General features: G+C 36.2%; 1 protein-coding gene across 1 annotated transcript; it reads right to left on the bottom strand.

Moving 5' to 3' along the window:
• Window positions 1–6,114: 6,114 nt before the first annotated feature.
• LOC141609356 (granule-bound starch synthase 1, chloroplastic/amyloplastic-like) lies at window positions 6,115–9,282 on the bottom strand. The gene is made up of 13 exons (XM_074428436.1): window positions 8,830–9,282; window positions 8,643–8,723; window positions 8,455–8,553; window positions 8,284–8,373; window positions 8,150–8,213; window positions 7,964–8,064; window positions 7,780–7,889; window positions 7,448–7,691; window positions 7,122–7,301; window positions 6,837–7,028; window positions 6,661–6,747; window positions 6,436–6,564; window positions 6,115–6,361 (listed from the first exon to the last, which is right to left on the bottom strand). Exons 1-13 carry the CDS (start codon window positions 9,178–9,180, stop codon window positions 6,242–6,244), a joined length of 1,848 nt encoding a protein of 615 aa, XP_074284537.1. The 5' UTR covers window positions 9,181–9,282; the 3' UTR covers window positions 6,115–6,241.
• Window positions 9,283–26,961: the final 17,679 nt, after the last annotated feature.

Below are 26,961 nucleotides of genomic sequence, written 5' to 3'. Positions count from 1 at the left end.
CTTGAAATTTCCCCTAATCAAAACCATATCTGCAGACCGCAGAGAGTTAGGTTTAACACAGACCCAATGCAAAGTACCAGTCGTCCTAATTAACCCGTGGATAAGGGGACAGGACACCCAAACCACCAGGAATTTATTAAATGAAATAGCAGAAAATACACAAACCACGAATTAAACATGAGTTAAAGATGGGTTCCACCGCATCCGACCCGAACCAACAACACAGCCAACACCCGACTCCACCATACCCCACACATCTCGACCAAGAAAAGCCCCAACCACAACCTCAGACACAAAAACAAATGAGGAATCGACGGATCACCACAACCTTGACCGAAGAAACGGAACAGGCCGAAACCAAGACACCACCAACAACAACATGACCCGACACCAAACAATACTCCCCAGGACCATCGGCCTGCATGCAACTAGATCAACCTTAAGAGACACATAAACAGACATAACCCTGACTCGAAAAGGGACCAAAAACAGGAGGACGGGAAGGGGAACACAAGACCGGCCCCAAAACCGCGACCACAAAACACAAACAAACAGAGCTAAACTCATAACCACCAACCGAAAAAACACAAGGAAGATTTCTACCAGGGGTGGGGGGAGGGGCGGGGGAAGGGGAGACACCCCCTGGGTTGCATGCGAAGCTTTCAATGACAGGACAGAGCTTTGTAAGGATGGAAAAAGCAGGAAAACAAACCACGAAGGCCACCGAAAAGACCGTCGGCTGGTCAAACCAAGATCCGAACGCCGTCAAAAGTCGAGGTCAATCGGAGAGGACGAAGACAAAAGGAGAGATGCGATGAATCGCCGGAGATAGGCCTTTGGATGACCTCATCTCCGGCGATTGGGAAGGGGAGACGGGGAAGGCAGTGCTTGGGCGGAGGATGCGGCGGAGCAGACTAGGGGATTTTGGGGTTTTTTTGGGATTTGTTTGGGAAAGTTAGAGAGAGAATCGGCACTCAGGAAAGTATTCTGGAGATTTTTATTAAGTAGTAAAATCATCCCTGCGTTACAGTCTTGATTCGTTATGTTTATACTTCGTATTATTTATTACTCTTTCCCATTCAATCTAAAAGTAACATAGACCCATTCTAAAACAAAGGTAGTATTATAAACTTCTCTAAAGCAATAAGAGGCGTTGACGTAGGCATGCTGAATTGCATGCATTGAGTTTGATACGTGGCATGTGGAGAATGGCGTAAGGGATGAAAAATGGTAGACTATTCTTGTCATTGCACGCACCTTCGTGCGCTAAATCGCTAATACACCATGTTTTTATTTTTATTTGTAAAGTGGAGTTTATAGGATAATTTTAATAATGGTGTAGTTTAAACCCAAATATACCAAGCATTAATAATGGTTTTGGAGTATTTTTTATGTTTATATAGAGAAGGAGTTATATCATTTTCAATTAGTCGATCGGCTTCTAAAGAGCAATATCGTTTGCGATTGAGAATGAATGAACTATTTATTCGCAGTTTTTGTTGTATTTTGAATTTTGAGAATTAGAATTATTTGAATACGGGTTAATCCCCGGTAAATGATCAACTCATTTCTTAGTGGTCGAGTTTACACTACCACAGTCACAGATACCTATACGTAGTATAATTTATTCTCAGATTTACAAATTATCGTAAATTTCCTTAAAAAACATGAAAATATCTCATTAGACAGTTTTAACTAGACATAAAACTTTTAAATTAAGAATGTCCTCATAAATGTGTAAAATTGCAAAAATGGATATTATTATAGACTCGATAAATGGGTTAATCAAGTCGAATTCCGCTCAAGTTGAATTAATTCGATTTTAATTATTTAAAGTCTGTTATTTCAAGTTATTGATAAGTATGTGAGAGGATTAAGGTCCTGTTCTTTTGGACTTAAAGTCACTTAATATAAGTTCACTTCAGATCCTATAAGTTCAGTTCAATTCAGTTCAGATCCTATAAGTTCAGTTCAGATTCTATAAGTTGATTGATTCAGATCCTATAAGTTGATTGATTCAGATCTTATAAGTTGATTCGAGATCCTATAAGTTGATTCGATTGATTCAGATCCTATAAGTTCAATTCAGATCTTATACCTCACTTAATTTAAGTTCACTTCAGATCCTATAAGTTGATTCGAGATCCTATAAGTTGATTGATTCGAGATCCTATAAGTTGATTCGATTCGAGATCCAATAAGTTCAGTTCAGATCCTATAAGTTCAATTCAGTTCAGTTCAGATCCTATAAGTTCAGTTCAGATCAGATAAGTTTCAGTCCAAAAAAAAAAGGCCTAAGACTCAAATAATCTAGAAGAATAATACAGTATATTTGTACTTGCAAAGTTACTCCATGCTCCATAGTACATATACGTGTGGTTTATGACAGTGGGACGGCATTAGATTAGATTAGAGCCATTAGATGAGGTGGACCATATAACAATACACAAATTTTTATTGAAGACGGCATATCCGTTATGAATCGAAGACGGGTTGAGTAATACTCAAACAATAAGTCTTGCTTGCGACGGGTCGGATCTTGCGACGGGTATTATGTGAGTGGAAATGGGTAGAGGGGACAAGGTGGGCACCCACCCCATGTGCTTTGTCTCTCACCCTTATGAGTTTTGTGTGAGAGAATATGGTACCCGTCTCTTGTTTGTGACGGATACCTCCGTCACAAATAAGAATTTGCGATACTCAAATACGGAGTAGTTATATAAGATAAAAGTAGAATACCTTTTATTTTTGTCTTATTTACCTATTTAAGTACTAGTGTAGATCCTCGTGCTACAGCACGGTATTTTTTAGTTTTGTTTTATAAAAAGACATTCTCATTATATTAATTTCATAAATTAATTGTACCTTTAATGTTATAATGTACTAATATAATCTTAGTAAGAGGTAGAAAATGAAAGTTTATTACCATCAAAAGACATTTTAAGTTGAGTTATTTTTGTCTTAAACCATTTTTACTTTACTATAAAAATTAACTCTATAATGTTATATCATTGCTTGAAACTAATTTATGACATTAAATTACAATTAAGTGATGTAAAAATGTAAAATCTAATTAAAATGCGTATAAACCTTATAACAATAAGAGGTAAAAACAATATACTACGCACTTAAAAAGACGATTTACGAATAATTAGACTAATATTATTTTATTTTTAATTTAAAAAAAACATAAAAATTGTTACGTCTTTTAAAATATACACCATATTTAGTGTGTAACCGATGAAGGATAATATAAGAAACAGATTTACGTAATTATAGGGTGTAAGTGATGACAATAATTATGTTAAAGACTGCATAAGAAGTAGGTTTGCGTAATTTTAGAGTGTAACTGATGAAAAATAATATTTATGTAAATGAAAATGATTGCATAATAAATTACGGATTTCAGTGAAAAAATCATAAATATAAATTTTAATTAAAAAGATTAGAGTTTAATTATAAGAATATACTAGTATTGGTGCCCGGCTTCGCCCGGGCTACCTCTACTTACCATTAATTTTTTTTATTAAATAAAATTACTTAAATTTGCATAACCCATAAATTTATCAATAATGTATTTTTCTATGACATATCCTAAAATTACGATGAAATAAATTTTTAGACAAATTCACTACTCCCGCTATTAATATTTTACTCTTATTACTTATTAATGAAACAATAGTAATAACATTTCACTATTTTCCCGTAATCATTGTTACTTTCACAACTCCCGCTTTAATTATTGTTACCGTCACTACTGCCGCATTAATATTGATAATTTCACTACTCCCGCCGTAATTATTGTTACTTTCACTATTGCCGTATTACTATTGATTATTTCACTACCCTCGTTGTTGTTTCTATCACTTTCACTAATCTCGCTGATAATATTGTTACTTTTACTATTCAAATGAGTGATTACTATCATATAAGTATATCCAATGTTACTACAATTCTTTTATTTACTGACGAAATTACTTTTACTACTTAGGAATGCAATTTTAAGAGGATTATATATTTATATAAATATATTACATATATGCCCGTTAAGTCAAATCGAAAGAATTATGCAATATTATATATTATGGAATCTAACTTGAATTATTTATAACCTACTTATATTATATTTTTGTATGTTAAATAATTAACATCTCTATACATCTAATAAATTATAAAGTTTAATAAAATTGCATAGATTTTAAATTTAATATATAATTTTATGATGATAATAATTAATACCATAAGTGTGCATGTTTATACTAACTAATTATTTTATTTTAAGGAAATTCACCATCTTCTAGTCTTCTATAAATATTTAGGAAAATTATCAAGCATCTTCTTTCTTTTAGTCTCCTTAAAATTGACCATCTTAATTAATTATTTTATTTTAAGAAAATTGATCATCTTAATTAATTATTTTATTTTAAGGAAATTGACCATGTTTTAGTCTTTTACAAATATTTAGGAAAATTAGCAAGCTTCTATCTAATTTAATTTTAACCCAAACTATATAATATTTGCATTGAGATCCCTTAATCGAATTCCATCACACGTGTCTTTAGTGATTTAAAACTATATAGTATAATTAATTTGTATAACTTTCTTTAATTACATTGAAGTCCCTTGGTTTCTGGATTTAATATATAGTATTGATTGATTAATTGAAAAGATAATAATGTAATGAATTTTTTTTACTTGTTACCTTATTTAGCTAGATGAATTTTGGAGGGAAAACCAAGAGAATTTTTATTCTCTTAGTAGTAGGGGGATTACTTAAATCGTCTTCATCTTGTGATGGATATATCCGTCTTTAATGAGACTTGTGATAACAACATATACGTACAAGATGATATGATGATGATTACGCATAAGTTTCACGCTATACTTTCAACGCAGATTTTCTAACAGGTGGTCATTTTAACAACACGTCAGCAAGTAGATGGGTCCCACATTGACAAGAAAATTGCAGTGTCAATAATCATAAAATAATGGGCCTGCCTTTTTCTAAAGCGGTGGTGAAGTCCCCACACTTTTGATACTGATTGAATTGGCAGGTTTCATGCTCTACCTTCGACTCTTTTTGTCATTTTACCTATCGTTTCGGTTTTGATAACAGGCGTTTTAAAATTGAGTTGGCTTATAGTATGTCACGATCTAAGGCTTTGTTTGACAAGACATTTAGGTAGTTAATTTGACCAAAGTAGTTTATTTGATCAAAATTTCAGCTACTTGATTTTTTTGCAAGTGTTTGATAAGCAACTTATTTGACCAAATAAGATACCTGAAATGAAATGCTACCTCATGTAGCATTTGAGAAATCAGGTACTTGAAATGACTTATCTTCCATTTTTACCCCTTTAATCTATATTATTAAATTATCATCATATCCTTTTACGTCATTTTACCAAAATCAGCTACCTCTAGTTTGCCAAACACATTTTTACCAAAATCAGCTACCTCTAGTTTGTCAAACACATTTTAATATAATCAGTTACCTTATCAGTTCCTAATTTTCAGCTAACTTATCAGTTACCTTTTCAGGTTTTAGCTACTTTTCAGTTAGTTTTGCCGAACAGAGCCTAAATAATTAGACTTGAAGTAGACCTGAGCCTGAATTAACTACCCAATATAACCCGACTCCTGAATATTTATTGTTCACACGGATTATATCTAACATAAACCCTAACAAACCTGAAATTGATCAGACCCAAACTGACCCAATCCTAAGACCCGTTTATCAGGTTTATCCTGAACTTCTAGAGTATGCATTAAAAATAAGTTTCCTAGGCAAAACTTGGCCAGTTAGCTTGTCATCAATTGCAAATAGAAATTGGTTGATCAATACGGAGTATAAATCTAGTTTATTGGTTTTTAATCTACAAGACGATTTTAGTAAATACGGTTATTTTTATATTCGTACATTGTTACCAAGATCTCGATTCAGATCTTACAATGTTATAAATTATAATCCTAAACGTCATAACCATTCTCAATCTTAGCTAAAAACTTAAATTTGTTCGATTTTATCGATAATGTAGAATCATAACACGATTTTTTGATCCAATAATCTGATTTTATAATAATAGTTAATTGTATAGCGATTTTATTCAATAATTGGGTCACAAAAAGTGTTTTATTTTCACAGGCTTACAATTTAGACAACATAAGTGAATTTTTCAGTTATTCAGTTCAGATTACATTTATAGTTCATCATCTCTTGATCCGCCAACATGAAGAGACCTTAAGGAGTGGCGATATTCTCGACAGAAAGTGGCACGGTCTCAATTCTTTCGATCCCTGGTCGATTACTACCAGCAACCTGTAAGTCCACCAGCATCTGCTCCCAATTCTTGGCAGGCTCCTGCATGCTCAAGCTAAGTGTAAAACAGTAGTAAAAGGTAAACTATGAAGATCGAGTAAAAAGTAAAAACCCACCTTCCATGAGAAATCCTGACCCATGCAGTTAAGTATCATCTGTTTGAAATCCGGAGTTCCATAGCTTGCAACTGCCTTCCTAACTCCTGCCACTACTGCATCTACATCTGCAGGATCTATAGCATCACACTGCGCGGTCAACAAAACCAAGTCAGATTGTCAGAGACCGAGATTTTAACAAATTCTTGTACGAGACAGTCTCATTTTATTAAGATCATTCATTACATTTGCGCTGAAACGTCCCATTTGGAATCCGGTGAATCCTTCTTTTACAGTATCGACAAGTCCACCAGTTGAAGCGACAATTGGGATCTGAATAGACGATACTCTAAACAAGTTAATATAAGAATTAAGAAGTATGAGGATTTAATTTGAATGAAGCATTAAAGTTGAGTCGATACCGTTCCATAAGGCATTGAATGTAGCTGAATTAGACCGCAGGGCTCGAATCTGCTTGGTATGAGCATGAAATCAGCTCCTGCTACGAGCATGTGAGCTAAGGGCACATTGAATTTTGTCACTCCTCTTGCATTATCAGGATAAAGATTTTCTAGTTCTTGAATTTGTTTCTCCATTTCGTTCTTTCCCGTCCCCTGAAATGTTTTTAAAAGAATCAGATCGCGTCATTGAAGGATATCGAGTTTTTATGACTGAATGTAGGGTTTGGAGAGTGTTGATGTACTTACAAGGACAATAATCTGCACATTGTTCTCCTTGATGAATTGAGGAATTGCTTTAGCAAGAATGTCGGAACCTTTCTGCTCTTCAAGTCGGCCTATGAATCCGATCAATGGGATATTACGGTCCACAGGTAATCCGACTTCTGCCTGAAGGGTTTCTTTCAAAAACGGCTTTGCATTCATCACCTGAAAGTATGCACTCAACATCAGTTATTGGAGGCTGCCAGGATTTGAACCCGTGACCTCTCGGTCAGACTGGCTCTGATACCATGATAGATGAACCATCTTAAGCAGAGGTCTAACTATTATATTAATTCCTATTAGACGCTTACAGTTGCAGAGTTATAATTGGCGCCAATGTACTGATCAGTTAATGGATTCCACTCTTGTACATCCATGCCATTCACAATGCCAGTTACGCCAGTCAGACGGACTATGTCATCAAGTTCCACGCCTCTCTCGACACCAGACATCAGTTCTTGAGCGTAATAAGGGCTCACAGTTACCACTCGGTCTGATTGTAGTATCCCCGCCTTCATCCAGTTAATTTTCCTTCCCTTCACCGGCGTCTTGTGCCTGTGAAGCATTCATTACTCAAACATTACAAATCAAGAAGTTGTGAATGAAATATGTTTTAAAAAGACGGTATCAACAAGGTACATACCCATCGAGAAATTCAAAAGCCGGCTTCAATTCCTCTGGTAGATTGAGTAGTTGATAGTCTGAGACCGCAAATCTTCCTTGGTACACAATGTTATGAATGCAAAACGCAACCTGATGTTATTGAACGTCAGTCGTAGAGGAATAGATAAGAAGTTCCAAGAGATTAAAAATGTCGAAAGACATACCTTAGCATTCCTGTAGACACCCTTAGGTTGGTACATAGTTTTAAGATAGCAGGGGAGAAGTGCAGTATGCCAATCATTGGCAACGAAAACAACATCCTCGCCTGCATAATATACCACGAGATCAATTGATGAAACACGAGACAATAAAGCATTTGACAGAAAGCCGAAAAAAGAGAGGTAGAGCACCATATGGTCCAGAATAGTTAATGTTGCTGTTGAGGTTAAGAACCCTTGGTGCCTCCAAAGCTGCCTGCAAAATATGTCAGCCAAGATTAGAACTAAGTCCACTGCTCGGTAAACCTGACAAGATAAGATCTGACTTGGCATAGTAAGCTGAATCGAAGTTGGTTGTCGTCATAGTCCTCCCCTGCCTTCGGACCATATAGTTTTGATTCCGTCTTTCCCCACACCTAACCAAGTTTAAGAATTCACAGTTTTGTCAGTAAAAGGTTAAAGCACACTTAAATGAGCAAGACGGTGAAAAATAATACCCTTGCAAGGAAAATTGGATGATCGACAAAAACACGATCAACCCCTCGCTTGAAACTGTGAAAGAACCGAACTTTCTCAACACGATCTCCAACTCTCAGCTTCAATGTTACAAAAAAAGGATCAAAATTCAAAACACAACATCATACTAAAGATTTAAGGTTATCTGTTTAGGATTCCTTTGTTTTACCTCAACTACCACACTAGTGTCCCATCCATCTCTATACTGATCATACCGCGGTGAGACAGTCATCACCCGGTGTCCTCTTGCCTGAAAACATAATACAGAAAAAAAACATTACTCCGATTCTTCCAAGTTACCACCTAAAAAAAAAAGAAAAAGAAAAAGAAAAACATCGACGACATTGTAAGCTTACAGCTAAAGCAGGAGGCAGGCCACCAAGAACATCACCGAGACCACCAGTTTTACTCCAAGGCGCAACTTCTGCACCAACAAACACAAGCTTCATCCCACAGGTAATAACACTAGCAGGGGAACTCGCTTTCTCGTCCTTGGTACCGACATTTGTCAGTTGTTCACTAGGGACAGCTTTCGCGACATTTCCCCTAAGTTGTTGTCCTAAGTTTCTAGTGCTGTTCACTAGTCTTAGGCCATTATGAGTTGTGAGCATTTGGTTTTTTAGGCTGTTTTGTAATAAAGGCAATTTATGATCTAATGCACCAGCTGGTCTGTAACTCGAGACGAATTGTGGTGTTATGGTTTCCATTGCGGTTGTAATATCTCAAATATTTTTTTGTAGATTAAATTGTAAATAAATTAATTTGAATTTAGTATATAGAGTGATTTTTTATGTGAGTTTAGTGAGTGTTAGGAGGAGAATGTAATGCTTTTATAGGAGGAGGGTTTTGTGACATTAGATTATTTTGTACGTTTTTGGATATAAAACTTTTGACTAATTTGGATTGTTTGTGGAAATCTGAGACTGATAATAAGAAATTGCATTTCTAATTTTATTTTATTTTATTTTTTTGTGACGGGTATTTCCAATAGAGTTATTTCAATGTTTTTTGATCTTATACGGAGTCGTAAGATTAGGAAAAAAAGCATTAAACCATCGAAGATGTATTAGTCTAGTGGTAAATGCGGATCGAAGATAATGTTGAGCTCGTAGAGCTGTTCACGAGTTATCTCGTTCATTGAACTATGCTTGTTCGGACAGCAAAATAACGGGATATGAACGAGTCAATATAGAAATTTACAAAGGTTTGACTTGTTAACTTGTCCCAAATCCACTAACCTGCTTATTTGTAGGTCAAAAACTCGACATGAGCCCACCTCATGTCTAGCCCATATTCGACCCAAACCTGCATTTGATCGCCACTATATAGAAAGTTGGTCGCAAGTTCAAAACTCCTTCTCCTTCATATTGTGTAATCTTTTGTGGCTATTGGACATTAAAAAAGCTCTAAACCCGCTTACTAAACTGTGTGCGCTTCATATATTGAGAAGTAGTCGATAAATTAATAATCATGACGCATTGTTCATTATCGGTCACTCGCCAATAGATTGTCTATATTTCAACAAATTGGTAAATTTATTCATATTTGAGCCTTACAATAGAGGAAATAATGTGGTGTAAAGATGACACATACACATTGGTGTGTGATGATGAAATTAGAATCTTGCAAGAGTAATATTGTTGGACATCACTTCTTAAATGGGGCCCATTAACATTTTCAGGTGGAATATGCGACGATAGACGAACGCAATTCTTATATCCTACATCCATGTGTAGGATACTTTATACTCTCTCCCATTCTCCACTCCCTCCACTCATCCTCAACTTCCTTTATTTTATTTTTTATTTTATTTTTTCTAAAACAAAAAAATAACTTCCACTTATAAGAAACAGTTACCACTATTATATTCAGTTTAAATGTATACATGTCAGAGCTTTTGAAAATGTGGAGGGAGTACCATGCAGCATACTCCTGGGTGCATGGTATAATTTACCTAGACCAACGTATACATGTCAGAGCTTTTGAAAATGTGGGCCTATGGAGTGGAATGAAGAAAAACATACGGAGTACATATTTTGGGCCTTGTCAAAGTACTAAAGATTGAACTCAGATAAGATTCAAAAACGTACCAACAAAATACTTGTCAATCAGGTTATTTTGGATTTGTAAACTTGGGTCGGGTTCGGGTCATTTTCGAGATAACTATTATTAAATTATTTGTGGATAATAATCAGTTTGGAACAATAAAAAAAATAGTTGGTTAACTTCTTTTACCTTTGAGAATCACTTTACCATTTTTAGTGACCTTCAAAACAGCATTCTCAACATGAATGGTACAATCCTTAGAATCTAATATACCTAATGAGATTAAATTTTTATAAACATTTGGTATGTATCTCACATCACCAAATCTTCTAACTTGACCATCATGAAGTCTTACTGGCCTTCACCTCACCAATCCCTTCAATCTTTGCCTTATCATCATTTGACAAATTAACCATCTTACCTTCACATTCTTTATAAGAAGAGAACTAATATCTTCTGCCACATATGTGATAGGAAGTTCCCGAATCTAACACCCAACTCTCTTCAAGTTCCTTTTTACCATGAACCATTAAGAGCTCACCATCATCAACTTCTGCCATAGCTATGATGTATCACTTTCATATACACTTTTATAACTCCTTTCATGATGTTTTATATATCGTTTCCGTGCCTTTTATGTCATTTATATGCCTTTTATAGTGAATTGTTGATACTGCCGCTATTTTATGTTTTAATGCAAAAATAACGCATTACGAGGATAATCGAGCTAAGATGAGTATTGCGCATATGGCATAGTGGAATACACAAAGCATGGCACGAGGAACGAGGTGACTTGAAGATTAGAAGTGAAGAAAGACGGGAACAAGCCTGTGAAGCTGGTTCCTCGATCGAGTCCACTAAGGCTCGATCGAGTAATCGTCCTCGATCTAGTGCTGCTAGGCTCGATCGAGGATCCTTGTTGTCAGATTTATTTTCGTATTTTCCTAACACACTTATTTTGTAATATAAATTCTAAACTCGTAGACTATTATTAGGTTACGCTTTATTTTACTTAGGACGGCTAAAAACTCTCTTGAGCTTTGCATACATTGTTCTTAATCTTTCCTTGTTGATTGCTACGGTATTAATCATTCTTCATTACTTAATCATTCTAGTTTCGTGCTCTTAATTAGTTGTTGTTATTTCATATCATTAATCATGTTTTCAATTATTATTATTGTTGTTGTTAGATTCGTTATGAGTAGCTAAATTCCTTGTCTAGGATGAAGGGGATCTAGGTAAATTAGAAAGGGGATTATTAATTGATTGTTAGTAAAATCGCATAACTTATCGTTTGATTATTGTTCTTCTTCTAGTTAATTGATTTAGGCCTGAATTGTTAACTAGTGTAGCGAATTAATACTTTCACCGACAGGGTTATAATTAATATAGCCCGCGATAATCAAATAGATTGTGTCTAATTATAGCGATTGCATGTTAGAATCGATCTAAAGGACATAAACAGAATTAATCAATCTTATGACCTTAGATAACTTGATTGACCTAACAATTGATTAAGAGACCCCATATAATTGACCTAGTGAACCGAAAATCCTAGACCTTTAATATTATTGCTATAAACCATTTAATTACTCGTTATTAGTTGATAGATAACAAACAAACCAAAACCCCAAGAAACGGTTACGTTCAGACGATCTAAATATTAACAAACTGATTATTACCGCCTCTCTGTGGATTCGATACCTGTCTTACCGCTAGCTATTTTGTTAGTAACTGAGATAGATTTATTTTGATATTGGTGATACGACTTTAGCCTTATCAAGCTACAACCCCACTAGCACGAGTCTTTTCAAATCTTCTTTTGCCTTAGGACACATAGTTTGTTTATAACCTAACTCACCGCAGTAAAAGCAATTGGTATTGAGATTGTGCTTTTTCTGATTGCCCTTCTTCTTGCTGCTATATTCACCCACAAAGCTCCTCCATCACTTCAAGAGCCACCACTCCTTGCTTCATCAATTTTTCTGACTCAAGCAAAACTACAATGCTCTCATCTAAGGCCAATGTTGTCTTCCCCACAAGTAAACTAGTAATAACCGTGTTCTCTTTTTTTGGGAAGAGAAGCCAGCAACATTATAGCCTTATCTTCTTCTTTAAAAGTCTAATCCAAACTCGAAAATTAAGTGATCAAGCCATTGAACTTGTTTAGATGGTTCCTCAAATCGCCATCATCTACCATCTCGAGCTCGAAAAGATCTTTCTTCAAGAATAGTTTGTTAGCCAAGGACTTCGCATTATAAATGATCTACACTACTTGGTCCACAACTCCGTATGATTTGTCTCTTCAAGAATCGATTTTGGACAGAATTAGACTCGAAAATGGGTTGTATTTGTGACTGTAATGGACACGAAAAACAATGAACGAAACAAGGATATGACTTAGGCGAGATCACGAAGCAAGCCTAAGCCTATGAATCTCGTCCAAGATCACGAAGCAAAGACTAAATTCTGCCCCAAAGCACTAAGCAAATGGAGGGTTTTCTACACTAAGCAAGAAGAATTTTAAGAAGAAAACTCAGTTTTCAAACTTAGCTTTTTTTCATCAACTCAAATCTGAATGTTTACAATAGGTTTGCTTGGTTTATATAGACCAGGACAATACAATCTCCACCATTCATTCTAGATCTAAGGGCCAAGAAAGAGCCTTACAAAAGCATAAAATAACATCTATTTTATCTTATACAAACTGAATATAAAGACTAGAAAACAATAAAGCATAAAGCATAAAGTAATAAAGTGAGTTCAGATTTGTTTGCTTGCTAAAGATCAAATAAGATGTGTAAGCCTTAAGAAAATGGCCCTTGGCAGCTGTAAATATTCAAGCACAAGAGGTTAGGAGGAGTCCCAAGTCGTGCCCAACCCTTGTTTAGCCAAAAGAAGGAAGTTGAAAGCGACATTTCACCCATTCTCTAAAACAACCCAATTTCTGATTGACAAAATGTGTCCTTAAGCTACTTCTTTAATCCTGCATTATTAGGACCAATGACCCTAGATAAAGTCGCTCCAAACTCTGTAAATTATCCAGTCTAGGATTTGGTTTCATGACTTTGGCATTTGTAAAGCTCCTGGACCTCAAAACAGAAGACGGACCAAAACCAGGTTGGAGAACAACTCAGGAATTCAGATGTATCTTTTAGGAGCCATATCTCTTAGTTCCGGATGAATCTTAAGGCCTATGATAGCTCATTAGAAAGCTAATGAAGTTAAATTTCACCTCCAAAAATAATCACCCTAAAACATGGAGTAAATCTTGAGTTATTCAACGTTTAGTTCACATAGGTCATGGGTTGTTCAATAATGCGTAGTCTGTTTGCATCAGCCATAACTCAAGCTATTGACCTGATATGGAGGTGATTCAAAATCCACGGTTTGTCTAAGACCCCAAGCTTTCCAATGACATAAGAATCATCGTATTTGCATGAGTAAAACTTGAGATATAGAGCTTGGAAGTTATGCTTGCTGTAATGACACTTCAAAAAGCGATGAAATGCATTCAATTGTGAACCGTTCCTTGGACTATTTATTCTGGCTTAAAAATGAATCACAATGCAACAAATTTTGTTGTAAACTCCCTTTCTTCAAAAGAATTTGCCCTCAAATTCTGTTGGATCAAAATGAAGAGACTTGTTGTCAAGGTTCGTGTCCTCCTATTCATCAAAAGATCAAGCTCAACTTTAAGAGATGGATTCTCATGACTTCTTCCCAGATCATAGACCAGAATTGTGTATGGCAAGAGAGGGGTTGTACCATTCCCAAAATTTGATGGCTCACTATGCTTCAAGTCCTCTTTGATTGGGGTGGATTGTTCAAGGCTTATGATTGAAACCCTCACACTTGGTTCTGAAATTTGTGTGCTAATACAAGCCTTATTGATTTTACTTGTGTTCCTTTTTGTTTTACCTTCAATTGAGCTCATGTATCCTTCATCCCAAGGCTAAAGAGCCTTTACTCTAAGCTCAACAACAACCACATCATCTTGAATGACCAGCAACATATACTCATTTAAATCCAACCCCAAAATAGGAATAACATTACTGTTGGTGCTTAGCAATGCTTTCAAGGGGCTGCTCCTATTTTGGTGTTTTAATGACAACACAATCCTCCGAAAATGAGCATGGACTCCATCAATAACAGGTAAAGAACCTCTCCTTGATGTTCCAAACAATCCTAACAAGCTCTCACAATGAATTTGAACAACATTCAACCCAAAACACCAGAATTTCGAAATTGGACAGTAGGTGTTAAATGAATCAATTTCATTGTTGACAAATAACTTCCACCTTGAGAAAACAAGAATGATAATCTCAAAAACAGTAACCCTACTTAGAAGCATCAACAACACCCAATAAATATACTTCAAGCCTCTAAACTTCTCAAAATGAACTAACTCATTACTCCAAAACAGTTTAGACATGTTAGCATTCATATGCTTGGATTCCTTGACTAACATGTACTCCCTCCGATCCAGACAAATGGTAACATAGGAAAAAAGTGGTTATTTAAGAAAATGTGGAAAAGTAAGGGGTAAAGTAGGAAAGTTTAATTGGGGCCACATGAGTTTAGGTGGATTAAATAAGTAGTTGGTGAGTGGATGAGTGGATGATAAAGTTGTAAATAGGTAGTGGATGTAAGGGTAATTTAGTCCTTTTTCATGCCAAATATGGTATGTTACCATTGGTGTGGTTCATCCATTTTAGGTAAGTGTTACCATCTGTCTGGATCGGAGGGAGTATGAAATTGCACCCAATTGATTAAGACTGACTCATAATCTTATCAACATATAAAAATAAAAGTGAGGAGCTGATTTATGACAAGTTATACCTTCCAAGATGTTGGCTTTGAAGCAAAAGTCATGGCTGGTGTAGGAGGTCAAATTTGGTACACTTGAGTATGGAATAACCCAAGACTTCCCTCGTGCCCCACCCTTGCTTGAATCTCACCCTAAAAGGAGTTTAGGAAACTATCCATCTTAAGACTTAGAGGTTGCTGCAACTTCTTGTTAATGGATAGCTCTAATGGACTCAAGTAGAGGCTTGAGCAAGCAACAAGTTCAACTTCATGCTCTTTCTCAACAAGGACTTGTGTAGAGTATGTAGGTGCTGGTTCCTCCTTCTTTTGCGGTGTAAGGACATCACCTACATCCTCCCTCTTAGGAGCATGAACATCCTTTGCCTTAGACTCAAGAGAGACCAAGCATACACCTTCTTTTTCCATTTTAGATTTCACTTCTTCCTCCTTCCCAACTGTTTTGATGGCCTCTAATCTGTCCCCCTTAGCTAAGACCTCATGGTTTTTAGGCCTTGCTAAGCTCTCCTCAACATACAAAGCCAACTCAAGCAACTCACCATATGAGTGCATCATTTTCAAGTTAATTCTCCTAGCAATTTCAGATTTCAAGCCAAGATAAAATCTTATTCCCTCTTGGACAGAATCCACTTCTTTGTCACACACACATAGTGTAACTCCTCAAACAACTTAGCATATTCAAAACACTTAAGGAGTTTTGTTTAAGGGTCTTAAGTTCAGCCCATAATTCATTCATGGTAGAGCAAGGTAAAAACTTTAGTCTCATGTACCTTTCAAGTTTAAACCAAGACCTAATTTTACCCTTCCCTTCCATCCTCCTTGAAAAATTAAGAGTATTATACCACAACAAAGCAACACCCTTTAAACAAGACACAACCATTTCACACTTCCTTGAATCATAAAAACACTTGTTCTCGAAATAGCATTCAACATCAAACAACCAAGACACAAATGCTCTACTGTTTTCACCATTAAAGGAAGGAAGTAATGGTGTGTTACCTTTGCCTCTAAGGGTAGGAGAGGACTTAGAACACTCATAGGACAGGAGGTGTTCTCCTTGGTACAAATCAGGAGGTTTTGGTTCCCTTGGAACCCCATGGGTGCTTGTTTAACTCCTTGTATGCACATCACCTTCATACCTTTTTGTTAGAGCTTGCAACTTCACCATAGCTGCTTCTAATGACTTGGAAATGGAACCAAGATCACAAGGATTCATCTTTGAGCATGGAACATAGGTTACAACACCAATAGCTACTGATTTCCCCATGAAAAATAAGAATGACAACAACTTAAGTAAAACTGATTTTTCAAGAAACTAACCAAAACTTTGATAAACTCTCTTCACTCATTGGGTTGTTTTTGTGTTTTTGATGTAGTTAAGGATAAATAATGAACTCACAAATTGGTACCATGACTTTGGCATTTCTAAAGCTCCTAGACCTCAAAACAGAAGACGGACCAAAACCAGGTTGGAGAACAACTCAGGAATTCAGACGCATCTTTTAGGAGCCATATCTCTTAGTTTCGGATGAATCTTAAGGCCTACAATAGCTCATTAGAAAGCTAATGAAGTTAACTTTCACCTCCAAAAAGAATCACCCTAAAACATGGAGTAAATCTTGAGTTATTCAACGTTTAGTTCACATAGGTCATGGGCTGTTCAATAATGCGTAGTCTGTTTGCATCGGCCATAACTCAAGCTATAGACCTGATATGGAGGTGATTCAAAATCCATGGTTTGTCTAAGATCCCAAGCTTTCCAATGACATAAGAATCATCGTATTTGCATGGGTAAAACTTGAGATATAGAGCTTGGAAGTTAGAGTTACACTAACAATAATACAATTTCAATCCTCTAACACTTAGCTAATACCTAAGATTTCAATCTATGCTTAATTCGGGATATTAAGCACACTCACGTCTTTATCCAACATGACTAGTGACCTTTATATACAAGGTCTCCTAAGTCCTAACTCCAACATAGCCACATTAAAAGTCTTAATGTCTTACTAATCTAACTTCTAATATTTACTATTAAAAACATAACTTTGACATAAAAACTCATTCTAACAACATTAATAATATTGGGGTTACCTTCCCAACATCTATTTTATTGCACAATAATGAATTTTGGTCGGATAATGTTAAGTAGGTAAACTATTGAGCCATTATTGTAGTTAGGGGAGTTCTTTTTTAATCGAAGAATGATTGTAGTTAGTATAGTTCAACAACTAATAATATAGAGTAGGTCTTGCTTAAGACGGGTCGAATCTTAAGACGGGTAGTTACACTCACAAAACGAATATGGGGGACAAGGTGGGGGCACCCCCATGTGCCTCCCACTATCCTCTATTTGGGCATTTTGTCTCACAAAATGGTATCCGTCTACAACTTAAGACGGATAGTGCCCGTCTTAAGTAAGAATTTGTGAATAATATAATGCAGTTGCATCGACTGAATTAAATTTGTCTATCTAGCTTACTATACCTATATACTCTGAATTGCTATTGAGAGTGTTGTGAGCATAAAAACGGACTTAAACCAAATTGTATATCATTTATCCATCCTTTAATATTATTGTATGTTGTTATACAACATTTTTATAGGACAATGTATTTTACCCATATGCGTTGAAAAAATATAAATTAAAGCTATATGTTAGGTTGGAAACTCATGTTCCATATCGGAGTTGTAAAAATGAATAAACATCTTTATAAGTGTCCATCAACTATAATAGTACGAGGCCTTTTCGAAAGGACTTCAAAAGTAAGTATGCGAGGGCCTGAACCGAAGAGTACAATATCGTAATATTATAAATCATGGACAACATCAACACGGTAAGGGCTAACAAGAGTCCGGTATCAACTCTTCTGCACAACAAGTGGTATTAGAGCCTCAAACTTCCAACTTGGGCGTAAGCCTCGTAACGTACAAATGATGGAACTTGAAGAGGGGACTTAAAAATTGGAGACGATTAATTACCGTGCATTGCTATAAACAAGCTCATACTTTTTTTTTTAAAACGAGATAAAGTGATTAATTATCCCCGAAACGATGCTAAATGTGTTCAACCAAGTCAGCTTGAAGTTGATGATGATGGGTACGATTACGAATCCGACGATGATTTTCAAAATATTGCTCACGATGAGCGTAGTAATTGGGAAGAACACCATTTACAATTTCAGGTTCGTTTTCTTGATTTGGATCGACGTCATACTGAAAATAATTGTAAAGATCATTTTCATCCCTCTCAATCTCTCATCATCAATTATCATATTGTGCAATATGATACAAGTTTTCATGATATCTCCGACTTCACTTCTTTTCCAAAAACGTGCTGGGTTAGCAACGATTGCGAACCTTTTATTTGGCCCATTACGGATGAAAATTGGACCAAATTTAGTTGGAGGATAAAATTGTTCATCAAAGGCTTTCTCAAAATAAAAAGGTAAACAATTGACGAGACACCCTAAAATAAAAAGGTAAACAATTGACCGAGACACTCTAAAATAAAATAGGTAAATAATTGACCGGAATGGTGGGAATATTTTTTTTTATCCAGATTTTTTAATAAAATATTTTAGTGAATTAGATTTACATACATCTCAAGTGGTTAAGTAGGATATTATCTTATTTATATTGATAAAGTAATAAAAAAAATACTGTTCACAAGTCTGAATAGGAGTCTTGGAAACCAAAGACGCATACTCAGACTTTACTAAAGTTATTGCACTTTATCCATGGTCTGACTTTATTTTGCTGCAAATCTCATGCTGAGACGCATGCTCAGACCAATGTTCATACGTGGATAAACTTGGTCTAAATTCCAGCACTGAAAACATGATGCAACAACTATAGTCTATGGTGCATGCTAGCTATGCTTCCTTTGCAGTACACGCCCCGATGTTCCGACTGTTACACGTAGTCACGACGTACACCATGTTGCCAACATGCAATGGCTACAAAACAAATGCAATTGTACTAAAATTACGGCTAATCTTTTTTTAAGACTGTTATATCAATTTACTATTAAAACAGATCAAAATATTACTACCACATAATAATTGTAGTAAGATAATTTTTAGATAATCACTAGACAGTTAGTTTTTATCAAATGGTATCTATTTGGCTCGTTTTACCTTATTTATGAATATGTTTTTCATTAACAAGACAAAAAATTATTTCTAAATTCTAAAAAAATTATCGTATTTGTTATACTCCCTCCCATTCATCATAATCTTCCCATTTTGTTTTGGCACAATACTTTAGGAAAAGTATTAAAATAGGAGTAAAAGAGTTGTGTGGGGTTGGTGATAGGAGAGAAGAATGAATTATTAGTAGTTAAATAAAGAATTGTGGGGCCAAAACATACAGGAAAGTAATAAAATAGGAGTAAAAGAGTTGTGTCGGGTTTAGTGATAGGAGAGAAGAATGAATAAAATAAGAGTAAAAATTTCTAAAAATAGAAAAGGGAACATTACTTGAATAATCCGTTTCGAGAAAGAGGGAACATTATAGTGACTGTGAGAGAATATGTCATAAAAAATTATTTATTGGTTTTATAACATGAGGTGTACTACGTATAAATTATTATGAAGACAGGTCATGTTGTGTTGGCCTTAGGCACGGTTAATGACTTAATGGTATAAAAAAATTGGTCGTTTGCCCATGAGGTCATGACATGTCATACGGTGTTTAGTCGTCCCAAAATAAACCATGGGTTGTGTTAGTTGGGCCGTGCAGCCATTGGCACGATTGACCACTTTCATCTCTAGCCACGAGCTGAGCCAGACTTAAGCCAACCCGACCACCCTAGCTAAACCCGACTCGTGACTACCTTACTTAACACACACACACATCTAGAATCACATTAGTTGACAAGAGTTTTTTTTAGACAACAAGTTGACAAGAGTTATCCATTCATAAAGTCATCAATAAGGAAATATATGCGACTTTGTTTACTCGGACTTGACTTGGTCGTCACGCTTGACCAACGTACAACTACTCGAACCCCAAACTTGACTTTTTCCTTATTTCTTACGAACCACGTAACTTCTAATTTCCCTATAAATTAACTTTCCTATTTCCTTCCTTATTTCCTTTACCGCTCTTTTCAGATATTTCCTTATTCATCCTCCCCTCCCTATATATATACACTCGTAATTCACAAGAATTAAGCATTCAAGCAATTCTAATCTTAACTCTTAATCACTTTATTATTAATTAAAGCAAAGATGATGTCATTGTTCAGCTCGTTCAATTTCTCCCCTGACGCAACGGCGGGGTTGCGTAAGGATGAAAGTTTGAAGAAGGAGAGTGAGAACAAAGTTGGTGCTGAAGAAATTAATAAGGCGGCCGCGGTGAAGACGGAGAAGAAGATAATAATGAGGAAACCTCGTTTTGCTGTTGAGTTGGATGGTCTTCATTGTTTTGAAACCATCCTTCCTTATTGATCATAAGTGTTATGATTAGGTTATAATTAATTCAATTATTCTTATAGTTGTGTTATCAGTTCTAGATCAATTTATTCATATGTATATACACTGAGTTGCTGTTTTATTGATTGCTTCAGAATTTTGAAATATACCCATCCATCGGACTCAACAAATTCTTTACGTTTTTCTTTTTAGGTTGTTGCAACCGATTCTTTATATTTTTCTTTTTAGACATCTTTTGAAATTAAATTACTATGTTACGCATATTTTATTTGTGCTTTATAAACATGGGATCACCTACCTTACATAGTCACATAGGACATCTTTTGGAGGATGATACTAGAAAACTGCATATGGATAGTTATGCGTGGCATTCACGTAATCCTTTCAAGACTCTTTATAAGGTTACTAGCCCGATTAGCTATAACAAACATATATTAGTATTTAAAACCGTTTTAAAATTTAAGATGAATACTTCATTTGAAGCAAGACTTACTAAAACTCTGGCCAACAAATTTCAAGAACATCTTTTGGAGGATAGTTAAGCGTGAATGTCGCTTACTCCAAAACTCTTTGCTAAGGTTACTAGCCTGATTAGCCGCTTCTCGGTACACAGTTTCCAACTCGACATGTCCGTTTGGGACAAACTGACTAGCACTAGAAACATCAACTATTGTGCATGCTAGCTATGCCGGGTTTCCAACTCTTAGGGCTTGCTTGGAATGGGAGTAATTATTAAAGGAGTAATGAGAGCTAAAATAAGAAGAAATGGGAGGAGATTGGTGGTTAGTGGTGGTTGTGGAGGGTGGAAAGAGGAGGTGAGGGAGGAATTATTACCTTCACAAGGAGGTAATGCATTACTTGAGGGGGGAGGGGAGTAACAATTACTCCCTTAATGGAAGACTATTACACTATATTTTCCCATTTTTATCCATTTCTATCTCCAACCCCTATCCCTTCCCTCCATTTTTTAGTTCATTTTAACTTTATTACTCCCTTAATAATTACTCCCATTCCAAACAAGCCCTTAGACATAGTCACGACGTACACCGTGTTCCCAACATCCAATGGCTCCAACACATACCAATGTAATTGTAATAAAATTATGTTTTAATCTTTCCAAGGCGATTTTAACTTTTTTACATGAATATGCTCGTTATAAACAAAACTTTGTTAAAAATTTATGTGCAAATTCTAAAAAAAATTGTTGTATAGTACCAAGTATGTAATACTCCCTCCGTCCCGGTCATTTGTTGTCCTTTTGTTTTGGCACAAAGAGCAAGAAAAGAGGAGATAGCCAATTACTAAATGACATGTGGACCAAATTGAGTGTGAATGAGCAAATTGTTACTCAAATGCATTCCTAAAATAGAAAGGACAACAAATGACTGAGACACCCTAAAATGGAAAAGGACAACAAATGACCGGGACGGAGGGAGTATAATGTAGTATACGGAGTAAGTTTTATAACATGAGGTGTATTATTACGTATAGATTATTATGGATTCAAAATACGTTATACAAATTTTTAACTAAAAATTTTCAGTGTATGCATGCCAACTTTCATCTCCAGCGATGAGTTAGACTTGGCCGACCCAACCACTTTTCCTACTGTCAGTGGTTGAGCCGGAAATTGACCCCAGCACAGGTGATAAATCTCAGCCGAGACGAACGGTTAATGATATAAGGAAAACTTTGAAATTTCTATTTGCCAGCGGGGGCAAGCGCCTCTGCTAACCCGTCCTAAATCCGGCTCATGAGTCATGACTAGACTTGGCAAAGCTGACCCAACCCGAATGACCCGATTTGATAAGGCTTACCCGAGACCCGAAAATGACCCGACAAACCCGAAGTGACCCGACCCGAAAATGACCCGATTCAAGTGACCCAAAATGATCCGATTGACCCAAAATGACCCGAAATGACATAATTAAGGCAAAATCATGACTCGAAATGACCCAAACGACCCAGATTTACCTGATCCAAAGTGACACGACCCAAAAATGACCCGACCCGAAAGTGACCTGATAAGTTATTGACCCAAAAATAACTCGACCCAATGTAACCCGACTCGACCTGATAAGTTATTGACCCAAAAATAACTCGTTTGGTTATCCCATAGAAAATGTAGGAAAATAGAAATCCCATGAATTGCAAAATTGAAGGTTGTTTGGCACCTCCTTTTTTTGGCAAGATGTAGGAATTTGAAAATCACATGATTTTCCAACTCCCCCATAGTGGAGGAGTTGAATTACCTAGCCCCCCTAGGTAGTTTTAAACTCCTGTGTTTATTGAACTCCTATATAGGTAACCAAACGGATTTGCTAAATTCACGTGAATTTCATGCTGGAACTTAATTCCCATGAATTCGATATTCCTATGGAGTTGTATTCCCGCGAGCAACCAAACGAGGCCTTAGTTCACAAAAGTTATCCATTCATAAGTCAATAAGGAAACATATGCGACTTTGTTTACTCGGACTTGACTTGGTCGTCACGCTTGACCAACAATTACTTTCCTATTTCCTTATTTCTTACCAACCACGTAACTTCTAACTTCCCTATAATAAATTTAACTTTCCTATTTCCTTACTGCGCTTTCCATATCTTTCCTTTTATTCATCCTCCCCTCCCTATATATATATAGTTAACTAATAAAGCCTAATAAATCACAAGAATCAAGCATTCAAGCAATTCTACTCTTAATTCTTAATCACTTACTTAATAAACTAATCAAAGTAAAGATGATGTCTTTGTTCAGCTCGTTTGATGCCTTATGCGCCGAATCAACCGGGTGGAAGAAGCCGTTCAATTATTTCTCCCCTGCCGCGGTGTCAGGGTTGCGAAAGGATGAAGATTTGAAGAGGGAGAGTAGTAATCAGCAAGCTGAGAACAAAGTTGGTGCTGAAGAAATTAATAAGGCGGTCGCGGTGAAGACGGATAAGAAGATGATAATGAGGAATCCTCGTTTTGCTGTTGAGTTGGATGGTCTTCATTGTTTTGAAACTATCCTTCCTTGTTGATCATGATTGCTATGATTAGGTTTTAATTAATTCAATTATTCTTATAGTTGTGTTATCATGAGTTCTAGATCAATTTATTCATATGTATATACACTGAGTTGCTGTTTTATTGATTGCTTCAGAATTTTGAAATTTACTCCTTCCATCCGACTCAACAATTCTCTACGTTTTCCTTTTTAGGCTGTTGCAACCGATTCTTTATATTTTTCTTTTTAGACATCTTCTCTCAATTATAATATTTCATATTGGAATTACTACTTTACCCATATCTTATTTGTGCTTTATAAATATGAGATCACCTACCTCACATAGTCACATAGGACATCTTTTCGAGGATGATACTAGAACTCTGCATTTATGGATAGTTAAGCGTGAATGCCATAACCAAGTAGTCAAGCACCATTTACTACTATTAGCTAGAGACTAGTATTTGCCGATTTATATGCCTTTTGGGTAGAGCTAATCATGTGCAAGCCCGCCCATTGGCCCGCTAGCTTAGTTAAGCGGCTTGGTCATAAAAATTCATTTTAAAAATGGGTAATAGACAATAAAAATGGACCCGTTAAAATTAATGGTCGGGTATAGGGTAAGAAAAATGTCCATAACTGACCCTCCAAACCCGCTAAAAAAATATATTTTCCGATTTTTTTCAACCGAACAATTTTAATAAAACAAAGTTGAGTCTAAAACAAATTAACTCCATAAAAAAAGAAGCCTATAGAGATTAGAGACATAAACCTAGTTGATTGATTTAAAGGTTGAAGTGTTAGGAATTGAGAGAATAAGGGTTTAGGCTTTTTTTAACTAGGTAAATGAAAAGTGATGTACAAAAAATATTAAAATGAGCAAAAAAAATAGAGTTGGTCTTGCTTAAGACGGGTCGAATATTGAAACGGGTAGTTACACTCACAAAACAAATAGAGGGGACAAGGTGGGGACACCCCCATGTGCCTCCCACTATCACCCAAATGGGCATTTTGTCTCACAAAATGGTATCCGTCTACAATTTAAGACGGATACTGCCGGTCTTAAGTAAGAATTTGTGAAAAAAATATACTGTGAAAATAAACTCTCTAGAAATAACTGTCATTCTCCAACATAAAATGGACGAGAAGTAATAGAAGCTTCAAGCTTATTTTAGTATATTTATTTATGTCTTTTGGGTAATACTCCGTAGAAGCGTATTAACAAACTAATATTAAAGTACTCCTGATAACAGGGACGATGGAACAGAGGAAATGAGTTTGTAATTGTGCGTTGTTCTTAGGGGTCGTTTGGTTCACAATGGGAAATTGCAATGCCTAGGAAGATTCAATTACTATGCTATTCTATTTCATGTGAATTTGGAAAAGTTGTTTGGTTGCATGTGGGAACTCCAATTCCATGGGAACTTCCACTTACCTAGGGGGGCCTAGGTAAGCAACTTCCTCCATTATGGAGGAATTAGAGTTCCTAGGAAGTTCCAATTCATGTGAATTGGGGCAACCAAACAACTTGCTATTTTTACACTTCCCATGAATTACAATTCATGTGTTTTTAAAGGGCAACCAAACAAGTCCTTATTCATTAGCAATATGCATTATATAGTATAAAGACTTAGCACTAATTTAGGAGGATCATATCACAAAAGATAAGGATCCAATTTGTTACCAAAAAACAACTCAAGGATATCTTGCTAATTGATTGGCAAATATTACTGCTAATATGGAGGAGAATATCTCGTCTAACACCCCCCCTCAAACTGGAGCATGGGGATCGAAAATGCCCAGTTTGCGGAGTATGTAGTTGAACTGGTGAACACCCAATGGTTTAGTGAAGATGTCGGCCACTTGCTCAGTAGTTGGAACATGGGATGGTGTAACGAGACCGTCCGTAATCGCATCGCGAACAAAGTGACAGTCGATCTCAATATGTTTTGTCCGTTCGTGAAACACGGGATTTTGAGCTAAATGAATGGCAGATTGACTATCACAAAATAGTCGCATGGGAACGTCTAAGTTAACATCCAAACTTTTGAGAAGCCCTTTGAGCCACTTGAGCTCGCACACGACGGCAGCCATGGAGCGATATTCCGCTTCAGCCGAGGAAAGGGAAACAGTGTGTTATTTTTTCGTTTTCCATGAAACTGGTGAGTCCCCAAGGAAGACAAACCAACCCGTCACTGATCGACGAGTCAAAGGACAAGTCCCATAATCTGAATCACACCATCCTGACACCGTGAGTTTGCTATCGGATCGAAGCAGCACTCCCTGTTCCGGACTACCACTACAAGAAAAACTAAAACAGGCGACCGAAATTTGGCGACTGATATATTCAGTCGCCAAATTGGCGACTGATTTTCAAATTGGCGACTAAAATCAGTCGCCAATTTGGCGACTGTCTTTTTTAAAAAGGGAATCAAACTTGGCGACCGAGAGTTTTAATTTGGCGACTGATTTATGTGTAGTCGCCAATTTGGCGACTGAAATTCAGTCGCCAAAATGAATTTCAGTCGCCAATTTTCTTAGTAGAAACCAGGCTGTCATTTTTTAAAAAAGGAAACAATTTGGCGACCGAGTTTTAAAATTTGGCGACTGATGTATGTGTAGTCGCCAAATTTGGCGATCGAAATGCGATCGCCAAATGGCATTTCATCGCCAAATTTGTTTATAGAAAAACGGAACTCTCTCTCTCTGCTTTACTCTTTGAAACAAAAAAAAAAAAAAAAAGAGAGGAAAGTGCGGCGACGACAACAACCACACAACCACACAACCACACCACCACTTCCACCACTTCCACCACCGTGACCACCGTTCTCATTGCCTCCATCACTCTCTTTTCTCTTTAATTAGGTTAGTTTTTTTTTGTTTAATTTCAGTTTAATTTGTTTAATTTGTTAGATTAATTTGTAGTTAGTTTGATTAATTTGTGGTTAGTTTGTTAGATTTATTTGTAGTTAGTATGTTAGATTAATTTGTAGTTAGATTTAGTTTAATTTGTGTTTGAATTAAAAGGGAATGATTAAGGGGTTTGTGTTTAGGTTTAGGGTTATGGGTGGGGGTTTGGTCGGCCGTGGGTGGTGGCGGTGGGGGAAGGGTGGCCGTGGGTGGTGGCGGTGGGGGAAGGGTGGCCGTGGGTGGTGGCGGTGGGGGAAGGGAATTATTGTTATTATTATTAGT

This window comes from Silene latifolia, chromosome 10, assembly GCF_048544455.1.
Source record: "Silene latifolia isolate original U9 population chromosome 10, ASM4854445v1, whole genome shotgun sequence".
In the NCBI taxonomy this organism is placed as follows: domain Eukaryota; kingdom Viridiplantae; phylum Streptophyta; class Magnoliopsida; order Caryophyllales; family Caryophyllaceae; genus Silene; species Silene latifolia.
This window is presented reverse-complemented; position numbering and strand designations above follow the sequence as displayed.

Bases quoted from the DNA above. Each gene is read 5' to 3' on its own strand.
- LOC141609356 (XM_074428436.1), bottom strand. From the start codon at position 9,180: ATGGAAACCATAACACCACAATTCGTCTCGAGTTACAGACCAGCTGGT. The intron at 8,374-8,454 runs GTATTATTTTTC...AAACTTGGTTAG, and splicing joins ATCCAATTTTCCTTGCAAGG to GTGTGGGGAAAGACGGAATC. The intron at 6,748-6,836 runs GTATCGACTCAA...TCGTCTATTCAG, and splicing joins ATTCAATGCCTTATGGAACG to ATCCCAATTGTCGCTTCAAC.